A 13949-nucleotide genomic window follows, 5' to 3' on the forward strand; every position below is an offset into this window, starting at 1 on the left:
GAATAGATCATGAAAATATATTGTGTAGTGTATGAAAGGGTATATCATATTTGCCCAATTTATTTATAGGAAACGTTATATATATGTAAAAGATACTGTATTATCCCTATGTCCCATTTATAAGACAACCTTTATTTTCATTCTTAATGATAACAAAGGATATAAAAGCTCCAGGTTGCAATCTCTAACCTATTTTAATATACCTGTATCAATTTCATTTAAATATTTGCAGAATTAAAAACTTGGACTTAATGGAGTAATGAATTGACCAATCCTTAATCATGGATCTACATCTTATTCATAGATTCTGTATTTGCTAATCTACTTATTTGCTGAAATTTATTTATAAGCACAACATCAATTATCATGGTGCTTTTGTGGTCATTTGCAAACATGTTCAGATGCTCCTAGGTGATGCTGAACAAGGAGATATTCCTGCTTTGTTGTTTTTTGTGTTATTGACAAGGTCACCACATTTGTTCACGTTTGTGCTTTTTGTTGGTAATTTTGCTGTTTAAAATGGCACCCAGGCAATGTTGCTGCAGTGCTGTCCAGCAATCCCCAATGCTTAAAGGCTACAGATACATCATGGAGAAAATACGTGGGTTAGCTAAGCTTCATTCAGGCATGAGTTACGGTGGTGTTGTTTGTGTGCTCAGTGTTAATGAATAAATTAAATATATATTAAAGGTATCTTTTGGGAGAAACACACTTTAAAAAGGGCTACCTATTAACTGGTCAACAAAAATATTGTAACCAGAAGACCAAACCTGTATTTCCCCTAGGAGAATGATCAGGACTCACTAATTCAATGTTGGCAGTCTTTTGAGAACTTAACTACCACAAATAACAAGAATTGACTATCCCAAATATTATAATCAGAAATAGTTTAGTGAGCAAATGGAAGTATTTCAAAGGAAATCTTATGACTCATTTCTGTTTGGATCACTTTTGTTCACCTCCTATGTTTTATTGATATATAAAAGTTTTCTCTCTGGAGAAAAGTAAAGTATTGTAGGATCCTCTTAACTTTCTTGATGTTGGCTTATTGTGCTCAACACTAAATGATCATGAAAATATAGTTTTAGGGGCTGGTGCTGTGGCACAGCGGGTTAAAGCCCTGGCCTGAAGTGCTGGCATCCCACATGGGCGCTGGTTCTAGTCCCGGCTGTTCCTCTTCCGATCCAGCTCTCTGCTATGGCCTGGGATAGCTGTAGAAGATGGCCCAAGTCCTTGGGCTCCTGCACTCACGTGGGAGACCCGGAAGAATCTCCCGGCTCCTGGCTTTGGGTCGGTACAGCTCCGGCCGTTGTGGTCGAATGAACCATTCTCTCACGTTGTGGAGAATGAACCAGTGGATAGAAGACCTCTCTCTCTGTCTCTACCTCTCTCTGTAACTCTGTCTTTCAAATAAAAAATAAAATAAAATAAATATTTAAAAAAATATAGTTTTAATTTTATCAAGTCGCCACCATGGTATTTTTTTTTTTTTTTTTGAGAGACAGAATTAGAGAGAAGGAGAGACAGAGAGAAAGGTCTTCCATCTATTGGTTCACTTCCCAAATAGCTGCAATGGCCAGAGCTGAGCCACTCTGAAGTCAGGAGCCAGGAGCTTCTTCTGGGTCTTCCACGTAGGTGCAGGGGCCCACACACTTGGGCCATCTTCTACTGCTTTCCCAGGCCATAGCAGAGAGCTGGATCAGAAGAGGAGCAGCCTGGAATAGGCCATATGGAATGCCAGTGCTGTAGGTGGAGGCTTAGCCTACTAGCCGTAGCACCTGCCCCTCCATGGTGCTTTTAATGTCAGTGGCCAACTGTTGTTGAGTGACTTCTTCAGAACAGGACTCATGTTTGTCACATGACATATAAAACATATTCAGTGCCAATAACAATCCTGGAAGGTTTATATGGTTTGCCTCATTTTACTGATGAGAAAACTGAGATTCCTCAGAAAGTTTAATTTCCCCAAAAATATGCACTTGAGGAGTGGAGCAGGAATTCAAAACCAAGTCTATTTCTAAATCCTCTGCTCAGTTTTACCTTCACACAGCCTCATAGCCAAGGGCACTTTTTTTTTTTTTTTTTAAGGATTTTTATTGTATTTATTTGAAAAGGTTACAGAAAGAGGTAGAGACATAGAGAAAGAGGTCTTCCCATTGGCTAGTGCTGAGCCAATCCAAAGCCAGGAGCCAGGAGTTTCTTGCATGTCTCCCACATGGGTGCAGGGGCCCAAGGACTTAGGCCGTCCTCTACTGTTTTCCCAGGCACATTAGAAGGGAGCTGGATTGGAACTAGAGCAGCTGGGACTGGAACAGGCGGCCACATGGATGCTGGCACTGCAGGCTGGGGCTTTAAGCCAAGGGTACTTTAACATACAAGGAGTCTATGCATTTGAGAGATCTTTTAAAAAGCCTATGAGAAATATATCTATATATATTTCATTATATAGATGTGTGTGTATGTGTATATATATATATATGTATATATATAAAATGAAAAAATCATGCATGGATTGCAAAATTTTTCACTTTAATACTTTACCTTTTTCTTACTTCAGTGGGAACTCTGGGAGTGAGCTACAAGTGTATTATGCTTCACCAAGAAGTTATCAAGACTTTTTTGAAGCCATCCGCAGAAGGGGAGACACATTTTATGTTGTGTCATTTCGACGGGTAAGTTCATTTTGAAAGAATAGAGCAAATATTTTTAGTGACTGCTGTGTACTAGATATTGGGCTGAATATTGTAGAAGATACAAAGATGGAAGAGATAGAAAACAATAAATTGTGCAGGTGGAACCATCTGAGTGTTATAATACATGCTTGACTTGATCTGTTCAGCATCATGAAGATGAACATGGAACTGATGTCAAGCATCAGTTTATTCCTAGAAGATGCAATTTCTTTTTAATCTTTGTCATCCCTGTAGCCAACCTGTTTATTTGTAAAAGGAATAGTAAAAACTTAAAACATAAAAATTTCTTATTAGGGTTTACACAGTCAATTCCTATTTGGTTATTGAGAAACAGACTTCTAAAGCATAAGGCTGAACATGGTTTGGGCAGGTGAACCATGGGCTGATTAACATGTTAGTTGTGGGATGTTTGGATCTGCGTTCCTGAGACTCTCTGGTCTTCTCTTCTCTCTTTCATTCATTCTTGGTAGTGAAGAGTGTCTTAGGTAATTAGCCAGCTTACGCAAAAGTAAATGTTTACACTGGAACTTTTGAATGTTACTAATGTTGGACTAAAGGGGGAAAATGCATAGCTATTTACATTCCATCTACTTTCCCTATAATATGAAAATACATTCTTCATAGGAGTTGCTATGTGAATAGCTCTGTTAGAATGCTGAATGGCAGCACATGAATGAATTTAAATTCCCCAATGGTTTATATGCTAAGCCTTTTTAACTTTTTTTTTTTTAAGAACCTAAAGGACGGTGGTTAAGTATATGCCAACAATAGAATAGTTCATTCTCTGACCATTGCTGTCTCTTGCTCTCACTGAAATTCTCAGCTAACTAGTTAATTATTTTCCTAAGGTGTAAGTGAATAGTAAGAGTTCAGGCTCTCAGGATCAGAGAAGTTTGGTCCCTTGAAGACTACAGAGAGCAAATGTTTTATGTATTTTTTATTAGTAATAAAATATGCTAAGAGATTTGGAGTACGTTAGCCACAGCATCTAATGATGCCTGGCTTTTCATAGAGTTCCCTGTTCTTACCTTATTTTCTCAGATTTAGTCTCATTCTACACTGCAGCAGCCTCTAAGTTCCTTTTCAGCAGCAAGGGGGCAGCTGAGAACAGGGTTTCAACAAGGCTCCAAATGCATTGGCTGATAAGAACTAAGTGTTTGCTCTGCTAGTGATACCGATGGAAGTTTCTAAAAATGGGATCCAGAATTATTCAGAAAAGACCTGATGGGTATTAAAATGAATGTGGTGAAGTATAGGTAGTAGAAGTTACTCAGAAAAATGTACTTAATGCTCAAATAACGAAGTAGTTTCTTAAGCTCATAATAATTAATATTCAATCAAAATAGTATAATGTATACTAAAAATAGCATTTGTCAAACCATAGATTGAAGTCATGGTTGGTAATGTTTCTTTTGGTGAGAAAACAAGTATTTTTAATAGAGAAAATAAGCTTTGCTTTAAAGGGACTGTATTTTTATAAAAGATGAATAGTACTCTTTTTAAAAAAAATGTATGCATTGCTTTTCTTGCATTTGTAGAAAGCAATTTTTCTGAAGTTTACTGTGAAAAATGCTGGTAGGAAATTACTGATTTCCTTTCCACACCCCTTTGATGTTCAGGGAGACTGTGAAGACTGTTTCTCACATTGTTTGGATCTTTCTTTTCCTAAATAATGTTTTATCACATTTTGGTGTTTTCTATAAAGGGGAAGGAAAGATAAACCTGAACTTAATTAAATAACAGTAGTTAGACAAGTCTTGTCCATTTTTTCTTGTTTTGGCAGTAGGGAACAGATAGCTAATTTTATCTCAGTGAATATAATCTATGTCATGGGAAAGGAATTTAGTTCTTAAATACTTAGATTGTTCCTTTTGCTTTTACTAAAATGAAAATGAAGGAGGTCATCACCTCATGTTGGTATTCCGTCTTCCAATACAAAGTATTCTCCTAGTAGTTCCATCAAAAAGGTGAGCACGTTGTTTCTTATGTGGAAAGATGTAGATTTTTACTCCCACTTAGGTTTTTTTTTTTTTTTTTTTTTTTTGACAGGTAGAGTTTTAGGCAGTGAGAGAGAGAGAGAGACAGAGAGAAAGGTCTTCCCTCCATTGGCTCACTCCCCAAATGGCTGCCACGGCCAGTGCTGCGCCAGGCGGAAGCCAGGAGCCAGGTGCCTCTTCCCCCCAGTCTCCCATGCGGGTGCAGGGCCCAAGCACTTGGGCCATCCTCCACTGCCCTCTTGGGCCACAGCAGAGAGCTGGACTGGAAAAGGAGCAACCAGGACTAGAACCCGGAGCCCACATGGGATGCCGGTGCCACAAGCGGAGGATTAACCAAGTGAGCCCGGCACCGGGCCCTCCCACTTAGGTTCTTAATTTCATTAAGACACAAATTATTGTAATTGATACTGTATGACTACATTGGAAATTCAGAAGTGTACAGATTCTGAAGCCTCAAGTTTCTGCCTAACATAAGCCAGACATTTACAATAGCACCAATAAGCAAGTCATTGTTTTATTTTATAATCGAACATGTTTTTAACAAAAAGTAGTAGACATTAAATGTGTAGTATACCATGATTTAAAGGACAAACCCTCTCCCAAACTCACACCCTTTCACACCCTACATTCCTGCACCCTTTAATCTCCAGTTGAGCTGCTGAAATTCTTTCTCTAGAGCATAACTCTTGCATAACTACTGAGTTCCTGTTACAGGTCAGAAAGAAAGAATGCTTATGATCCCAGTAGCCCTGACAAAGGCTCAAAAGGTTTTCTGTTCTTTTAGTTTTCCTTTAAGAGTTTGGCCCCCAACACAGTCATCCTTTTTTCTCTTGGTTTAATTCCACATATTCATAACTTGTTTTCCTTAAAGTCCTTACCTTTCCCTCCTCTCTCTGACTTGTGTTAGTATGATCTGAATGGTGCAGGATAGGGAATAACTTTCTCAGAGTTCCACATGGCTTTGAGTATGTTACAACTGATATATGAATAAGAAAAAAATCCAATTAAAATTAATGTTTGTTTTTTCTTAATGCTTTTTTGTGATAGTCTACGTAGGGAGGTAGGCTGAAGAATAAAATGAATGTAAGAAAATAAACAGAAATAAAGACTGAGGAAAGCTCGACTAAAGTTAGACAAAAAAGGGATTCCAAAGGAGGAGAAAAGATGGCCTGGAGAAGAAAGGTGGGGAAATAATATGAATTCATCCATAACGCGGAGAAACATGGGAAATATCATCTTTAGATTCTTCTTTCCCAACCACTAGTATCTATAGGAAGGATTTTGTTTTCTTTCTGGAACAGTTTCCTATTAGGAGTAGGTTTTCTTTGACTGGGTTCACTGTGAATGTCAGTTTGCCATATTATATCCATTCATTTGTAATTTCTGTGCCAAATGAGATGCATGCCTACTTTTGGAACACTTCTTACTTCTTTGTATTTTTGGTTATTTTTAAAAATTTTTTAAAGGTTTATTTTATTTGAAAGGTTTATTTTATTTATTTGAAAGACAGAGTTACAGAGAGAGTTAGAGACAGAGAAAGAGGTCTTCCATCTGCTAGTTCACTCCCCAGATGGCTGCAACGGCCGGAGCTGCACTGATCCGAAGCCAGGAGCCAGCTTCTTCGAGGTCTCCCCCATAGGTGCAGGGGCTCAAGCACTTGGGCCATCTTCTACTGCCTTCCCAGGCCATGGCAGAGAGCTGGATTGGAAGAGGAGCAGCCGGGACTCAAACCAGCGCACATGTGGGATGCCTGCACTGCAGGCGGTGGCTTTACCCGCTGTGCCACAGTGCTGGCCCCATGTATTTTCTGTTTTTAATACCTTTCCCTCAAGTCAAAAGTAAACACTTAAAAGTATCTTTTCATCAGTAGAACCTGAGCTATACTTGGTCTGCCTGCCTCAGAGATGTTCCTCTCTGTAGTACCATATTTGGATATTTCACCCTTTCTTGATCTCTTACAAATATGTATATGTGGGGCAAGCATGGCTTGTAAGGATAACCTTAAGTAATAGAAACTTTTAGTATAAGATGCATGGGAACTGAAGAAGTGTAAGAAACTGGCTCAGCAGCCAGGCAGTCTCTTTGTGCTTATACTTCACAGGCTAGACTATACACTAGTCCTCATGGAGAACTAGAATAGTAACTTCTTATCATTCCTGGTTCAACAGCAGCTCCAGTGATTACACTTTAGTATTTTTCTCACATTGCTGATTTGAACTCAGAGTAAGAGGATCTGAATGGATAGTTGCTCACTATCTCTTGTGAAGAATTTCTAAGGCAGCCCCTTGGGACTTGATCCATGATTCATTCATTTGTGGCCCCGGGCTATAGGACTGGATTTGGTAAATGTATTCTCCAGTTTTGTGAGCCAACAACTTTATGCAAAAAGAGGAGCCTGGGGTTCCGAGAAAACGCTTATGATAGGCCCTTGAAGCTTCATAAATTATTTATTACACTCTTTAACCTGTTCTTAATTCTTCCTTGTATTGGTCCCTAATTGATCTAAAAGGCTTATTTTATCTGTGTTATAAGCCTCTAAAAGGTAATAAATGGCATATGCTCTTTTATTGCCACCCCTGACACTTAGCCACCATTCAGTGAGTGCTTATTAACCCGAATAGTATTAGGTATGTTCCACTGAGACAGTCAGTGATAGAAGCGCATTGCTTTTCATAACTTTTCAAGGGTATTTTTATACTATTTTGCTTAAAGAAGTTCAAATGTATTTTACTGATCCAAGAAGTGACATAAGCAGTGCAGAATTCCAGCAGAAAGTTTAGTTAAAGATGATTTCTCTTTTGCCCATTTATGGTTGCACTAGCCAGTGATATATCAGCTTTATTTCTTTTCTCTCTAAATCTGTAAAGAAATCATCTGGGTGAAATGGCTAACTGCTTGCTATGTCAACAGGTAGAACTTTAAGGTATTTGCATCCTTGTTTCTTTAATATGTGGTGGAAGCATTTTGGATTGTAGTTAGGCCTTACTGCTGTCTTTTTCAGGAGAGGGGATAGTGTCTAGTTTCTATATAGTTTCAAGCAACATGAGCCAGAAGCTTTAATCTTTGGACAAACTATAGGAAATGTTCTGTCATTGCAAAGATGATGATATTATTTGTTCAAAATAGTTATTTCCCCTGGATAGCCATTAAAAAAGAATTTCACAAAATATTAATGTTTCTCAAATTACTACCTACATTAATGTCTAACCCAATGAAGAATGTTACATTTTGTTAATACTTGTTATTAGAAATTTCTTTAGTTTACACATATGTAAACTATATATATATATATATATATATATATATAAATGTTTATGTAAAATCTTCAGAGGCAGAAGTTTCCTTAGTAATCAAAAGAAGTTAGTTTATGAAATCTACTTCACAAGGTTGCAGCTCCTTCATTTGTTTCTGAGACTGCACCACTCGAACATCCACATGGCACTTGGAATGTGGCCATTTTTCTTATCTTCACTTTCATGCATGGCCTTTCAGCCCAGTTCTACCTGGAAAAAAAAATGTGTAAGTGAGTTTGGAGAGATACTTAAATTAAAAAAAGAATCTATCTCAGAAGAAGGACTTTTTAAACAAACCTTCTTTTAGACGACTTGTCTTTAATTTGTAACTTACTTTAAAAGTCTTTCATTTGGGTAATGAAAGCACATTATAAAGTAGAGCACAGGCCGGCGCCATGGCTTAACAGACTAATCCTCCGCCTTGCGGCGCCGGCACACCGGGTTCTAGTCCCGGTCGGGGCACCCATCCTGTCCCGGTTGCCCCTCTTCCAGGCCAGCTCTCTGCTGTGGCCAGGGAGTGCAGTGGAGGGTGGCCCAGGTGCTTGGGCCCTGCACCCCATTGGAGACCAGGATAAGCACCTGGCTCCTGCCATCAGAACAGTGCGGTGCGCTGGCCCCAGCGCGCCTACCGCGACAGCCATTGGAGGGTGAACCAACGGCAAAAAGGAAGACCTTTCTCTCTGTCTCCCTCTACTGTCCACTCTGCCTGTCAAAAATTAAAAAAAAAAAAAAAATAGAGCACAGTTGTCTGAGTATCTACTTAACCTGGGTTTACGTAGATTACATCAGTAACATTACCCGTTTTCCATTTTATTTCATCGTGTACAAATACTGACACCTTTAATGTATACAAACTTTATAATTACAAACTTCTTTCACATACATAAGCTCATTAGTTCTTCAGATATGATAATGAAAGTTCCTAGCTATATTTTATAGATGAAAAAACTGAGACAAAGAAAGTTTAATTAATTGAAAGACACAAAAATGGTAAGTAATAGAACTGGGGCAATGATTTAGGTATTCTAATATAATGCAATGATTTTTTAATTTTAATTTTGGTATCTTTTTTTGGTGTCTTTTTTTTTTTTTTAATTTTTGACAGGCAGAGTGGACAGTGAGAGAGAGACAGAGAGAAAGGTCTTCCTTTGCCGTTGGTTCACCCTCCAATGGCCACTGCGGCTGGCGCACCGCGCTGATCCGAAGGCAGGAGCCAGGTGTTTATCCTGGTCTTCCATGGGGTGCAGGGCCCAAGCACTTGGGCCATCCTCCACTGCACTCCCGGGTCATAGCAGAGAGCTAGCCTGGAAGAGGGGCAACCGGGACAGAATCCGGTGCCCCGACTGGGACTAGAACCCGGTGTGCCTGCGCCGCAAGGCGGAGGATTAGCCTGTGGAGCCATGGCGCTGGCCATGGTGTCTTTTTCTTTATATTCAATGACTTTAATAAGTAAATTGCAAATTATTCCTCTAAAACCAGCCATTGTTTCATTGCTCCATCTGGTGAACAGTTTTTGTGAGGTTGTTATATAACCTCCAGAAATCTTGTTTATTAGCTGCCTGATTGTAGTTAAGCACTTCATTAGGTTATATTTTAAAAATAATAATTGAATGAGTGAAAGATTTATAATATAGTTTCTATTTTCAAACCAGGGGAATAGGATAAGTAGGCCTTGAATGTTTCTGGTTCCTTTGTGTGAAACAATATCTGAAATTTGCAACATATTGGAAAAGAAGTATCTTTTCTGTTTTGAAAGGTAGTTTAGCCAAAATAGACACTATTTTAATTATTTGTACTCTAGAGCATCCCATTGAGAAGAGTGGCTTTTTGTGTGCAAATTTGTTTTATTATGGATTCTGTATATGGCATGCTAGATCCTTGAGACCAGAAGTGTTTGATCTCAAACTCCTTATAAAATATAATTTATTGTTGTATGGTTTAAAGGGGTTTATTCATATGTTCTTTGGCTCTATAACAGATTGTTAGCATTTTTATCATTTGAACTTTTCAGTTGCAAACTCTAAAAGAACCTCCTTTATGTTTGAAAAAAAGCTGTTAAATAGTCTGTATAGCTAAACTTATGTATTAAATAGCCATTGACACACAATTTATAACTCATGAATCATTCTTAAACTATTTTAAAAATTTTGACAGTTATACATATTGATAGGTACTATGTGATAATACATATATACAGTGTGTAATGATTACAGAGTTATTGACATATCTGTCACCTCAAACATTTATCATTTCTTTGTGTTAGGAACACTCAAAATCCTTTCAACGAGCTATTCTGAGAGATACGTTTAATTGTCGTAGTCACCTGACTGTGCTATAGAACATTAGAAGTTATTCCTGGACTTGTGTTTAGCCTAGTGGTTAAGAGGCTTGCATTCCACATTGGAGTACTTGGGTTCAATTCTCAGCTCCAGCTCCTGATTCTAGCTTCCTGCTAATGTGGACCCTTGGAGTCAGTAATGTTATGCTCAAGTAATTGGTCTCCTGCCACCCACATGGGAGACTTGGATTGTGTTGGCTAATCCCTGCTTCAGCTAGCTGTGGCACAGCCTTGACTGTTGAGGCATTTGGGGAGTACACCTGCAAATGAAAGAGCTCTATTTGTCTTTCTCTCTCTCAAATTAATGATTTTTTAAAAAAATACAGAAATTATTCTCTTCTAACTACACCCCTATACCCATAGCCATCCTCTTTCCATCTCCCTCTCTCTCTTCCTGACCCAAAGTCTCAATACTGACAAATCAAAGTCTTGAATGATTTGAAGTGTGCAAAATTCTCAGAAAGGTGGGCAGATCTTTCTGAGCCAGGGTAATTTTCCAGTGGTTATTCTTTGTGTGCTCTATTTAATACAGTCTTACTAACTTGCATGCTTTCTCTGGCATGGATAAAGTCTTTTCATTCTATTTTGTCTTTTACAAGTTCTACTGTCATGCCCTGAAGATCCTGCAGAACAAGTCCTAAATAAGTCTGGGTTGCTCAGGCCACTAACTATATGTGCCCTTTAACTTTATTTTTATGTCCTACTGTTCAAAAGATTACTGAAGGTGGGGCTTACAGAAATAAAGGAGGACATTTTTCTCAATGAAATGTTTAAAATTATTTTTTAGAGGTGGGCATTTGACACAATGTTTAAGATGCCGTTTGAGACAGCCACATTCTGTATCAAAGTTGCCTGGATTTGAGTTCCATTTTTCCAGTCCAGCTTCCTGCTAATGTGAGCCTTGGAGAGGCTTCAGTTGATGGCTTAAGTGTTTGAGTTCCTGTCACCCACATGGGAAACCAGGACTGAGTTCTCAGGCTGGCCCAGTCCTGGCAGTGGGGAGTGAACCAGTGGATGAAAGATCTGTCAGTCTGTCTGCCTTTCAAATAAGTAAATTTTTTTTTTAATTTACTTATAGAAACTACTTTTTAAATTCAGATGATAATGATATTTTTAAAACACGTGGTCTACTTTGATGTGGGTGGACCTTTAGCTATGGAATAGAATTGTTCCTGAAAGACTTCAAAAGTTACACTGAAAAAAAATGTGGGATTTAATAATTGATAACTTAAAATTCTGAGAGTTTGTCATCAAATTTTAGATTTTTTTTTTTTATTTTTGACAGGCAGTGGACAGTGAGAGAGAGAGAGACAGAAAGAAAAGGTCTTCCTTTTACCGTTGGTTCACCCTCCAATGGCCACTGCGGCTGGCACACCGCGCTGATCCTGATCCCAAGCCAGGAGCCAGGTGGTTCTCCTGGTCTCCCATGCAGGTGCAGGGCCCAAGCACTTGGGCCATCCCCCACTGCACTCCCGGGCCACAGCAAAGAGCTGGCCTGGAAGAGGGGCAACTGGGACAGAATCCGGTACCCTGACCGGGACTAGAACCCTGTGTGCTGGCGCCGCAAGGCGGAGGATTAGCCTGTTGAGCTGCGGCACCAGCCAGATTTTTTTTTTTTAAAGATTTATTTATTTATTTGAAAGAGTTTACAGAGAGGGAGAGACACAGAGAGAAAGAGATCTTTCATCTGCTGGTTCACTTCCTTAATGACCACAACAGCCAGAGCTGGGCTGATCTGACACCAGGAGCCAGGAGCTTCTTCCAGGTCTCTCACATGGGTGCAGGGGTCCAAGTACATGGACCATTTTCCACTGCTTTCCCAGGCACATTAGCAGAGAGCTGGATCAGAAGCAGAGCAGCCAGTATTGAACTAGCCCCCAATATGGGATGCCAGTGTCACAGGCAGTGGGTTAACCCACTACCCCACAACACGGGTCCCAAAATTTTAGACTTGTTCTGATGATGGAAGAAAATATTTCTTCAAAGCAGAACTGCACTCTTAGAATTTTTCTCTTCACATCATGAATATGTAAGGAAAAGACATTTCTTAAACAACCCTTATATGCAGACTTTAAGCACCTGCATTCTAGCTCCAGTGTTATCATTTACTGGCATTTGTTATGTCACTTTGGACAAATCACTTAGTCCCTCTTATCTTTATTTTCCAAACCTGTAAAATGATAAGGTTCTGGCAGACTCTATGGTACAGTGGGTTAAGCCGCTGCTTGAGATGCTTACGTACTCTATCGGAGTACAGGTTTGAGTCCCAGCTGTTCTACTTCCAATCCAGTTCCCTGCTAATGCTCCTGGGAAGCTGTGACTAATGGCTCAAGTACTTGAGTCCTTGCTGCCCATGTGGGAGACCCTAATGGAAGTCCTGTTTCCTGGTATCACCGTGACCCAGCCCTCGCTGTTGCGGACATTCGGGGAGTGAACGAGCACATGGGAGATATTCTCTCTCTCTCTCTCTCTCTCTCTCTCTCTCTCTCTCTCTCTCTCTCTCTCCTTTTCCTTCTGGTTCCAGAAATCCATAGTCTTCATCTGCATGTGTGTATGTGCGTGTGAACACTGCCCTCTTAGAAAGCTGCACTTTAAACTTTTTGATGTTAATATAGACTTATTGAGTCTAACAAAGTTAATACATTTTAAGGGCTCTGAGAAAAAAAATCATAATAAAAACAACAAAATGTCAAGTTACAAGGTAGGCCTATTATTTAATGAGCTTGCCTTTTTTTTAAGATAATGAATATGTTTATTAGCTTGAGTCCATCATTCCACATTATATTCGTGCATCACACCATCACTGCATATGTCACAATTATAATTTGTCCAAAACATTTAAAAACATACTGGGCTTTCTCCTTGCTAATACCCCAAGGCAGAAAACACGAGAGCAATGGACACAGAGTTTTCAGGGGCGGCGACATGTCCTACCCAAGTGGTCTAGCTCGGCTCAGGGCTGGTCATGAGGAATTTCTGGACTGGACTAAAATACTTGTGGAAGTTAGGCAGGTTCTGGTGCCTCAATTAAGAGCCAGGGCACGGGGGCCAGCTTTGTGGTGCAGTGGGTTAAGCTGACATAATGCACGCATCCTATCCGAGTCAGAGTCCCAGATGCTCCACTTCTGATACAGTTCCCTGCTAATGTGCCTTGGAAAGCAGAAGATGGCCCAAGGACTTGGGCCCCTGCCACTCACGTGGGACACCAGGAGGGAGTTCCTTGTTCCTGGCTTAGTTAACGGTTCTTTGGGGAGTGAACTGATGAATGGAAGATCTCTCTCTCTCTCTCTCTCTGTCTTTCAAATAAAGCAAATAAATCTTTTTTTTTTTTTTTTGACAGGCAGAGTGGACAGTGAGAGAGAGAGAGAGAGAGAGAAAGGTCTTCCTTTTACCGTTGGTTTACCTTCCAATGGAGGCTGCAGCCAGCGCGCTGCAGCCGGCGCACCGCGCTTATCCAAAGGCAGGAGCCAGGTGCTTCTCCTGGTCTCCCATGCGGGTGCAGGGCCCAAGGACTTGGGCCATCTTCCACTGCACTCCCGGGCCACAGCAGAGAGCTGGACTGGAAGAGGGGCAACCGGGACAGAATCCGGCGCCCCGACCAGGACTAGAACCCGTGTGCTGGTGCCGC

General features: G+C 40.0%; 1 protein-coding gene across 1 annotated transcript in view; it reads left to right on the forward strand.

Annotated features, from left to right (window-relative positions):
- Nucleotides 1-13949, forward strand: part of ATF6 (activating transcription factor 6) — a 212236-nt gene that overhangs the window by 91014 nt on the left and 107273 nt on the right. Inside the window, exon 14 of the mRNA XM_062192629.1 lies at nt 2558-2672. Within this exon, the coding sequence (XP_062048613.1) occupies nt 2558-2672 (115 nt within the window). The remainder of the gene's footprint in view (nt 1-2557; nt 2673-13949) is intronic.

This window comes from Lepus europaeus, chromosome 5 (genome assembly GCF_033115175.1).
Source record: "Lepus europaeus isolate LE1 chromosome 5, mLepTim1.pri, whole genome shotgun sequence".
Lineage (NCBI taxonomy): Eukaryota > Metazoa > Chordata > Mammalia > Lagomorpha > Leporidae > Lepus > Lepus europaeus.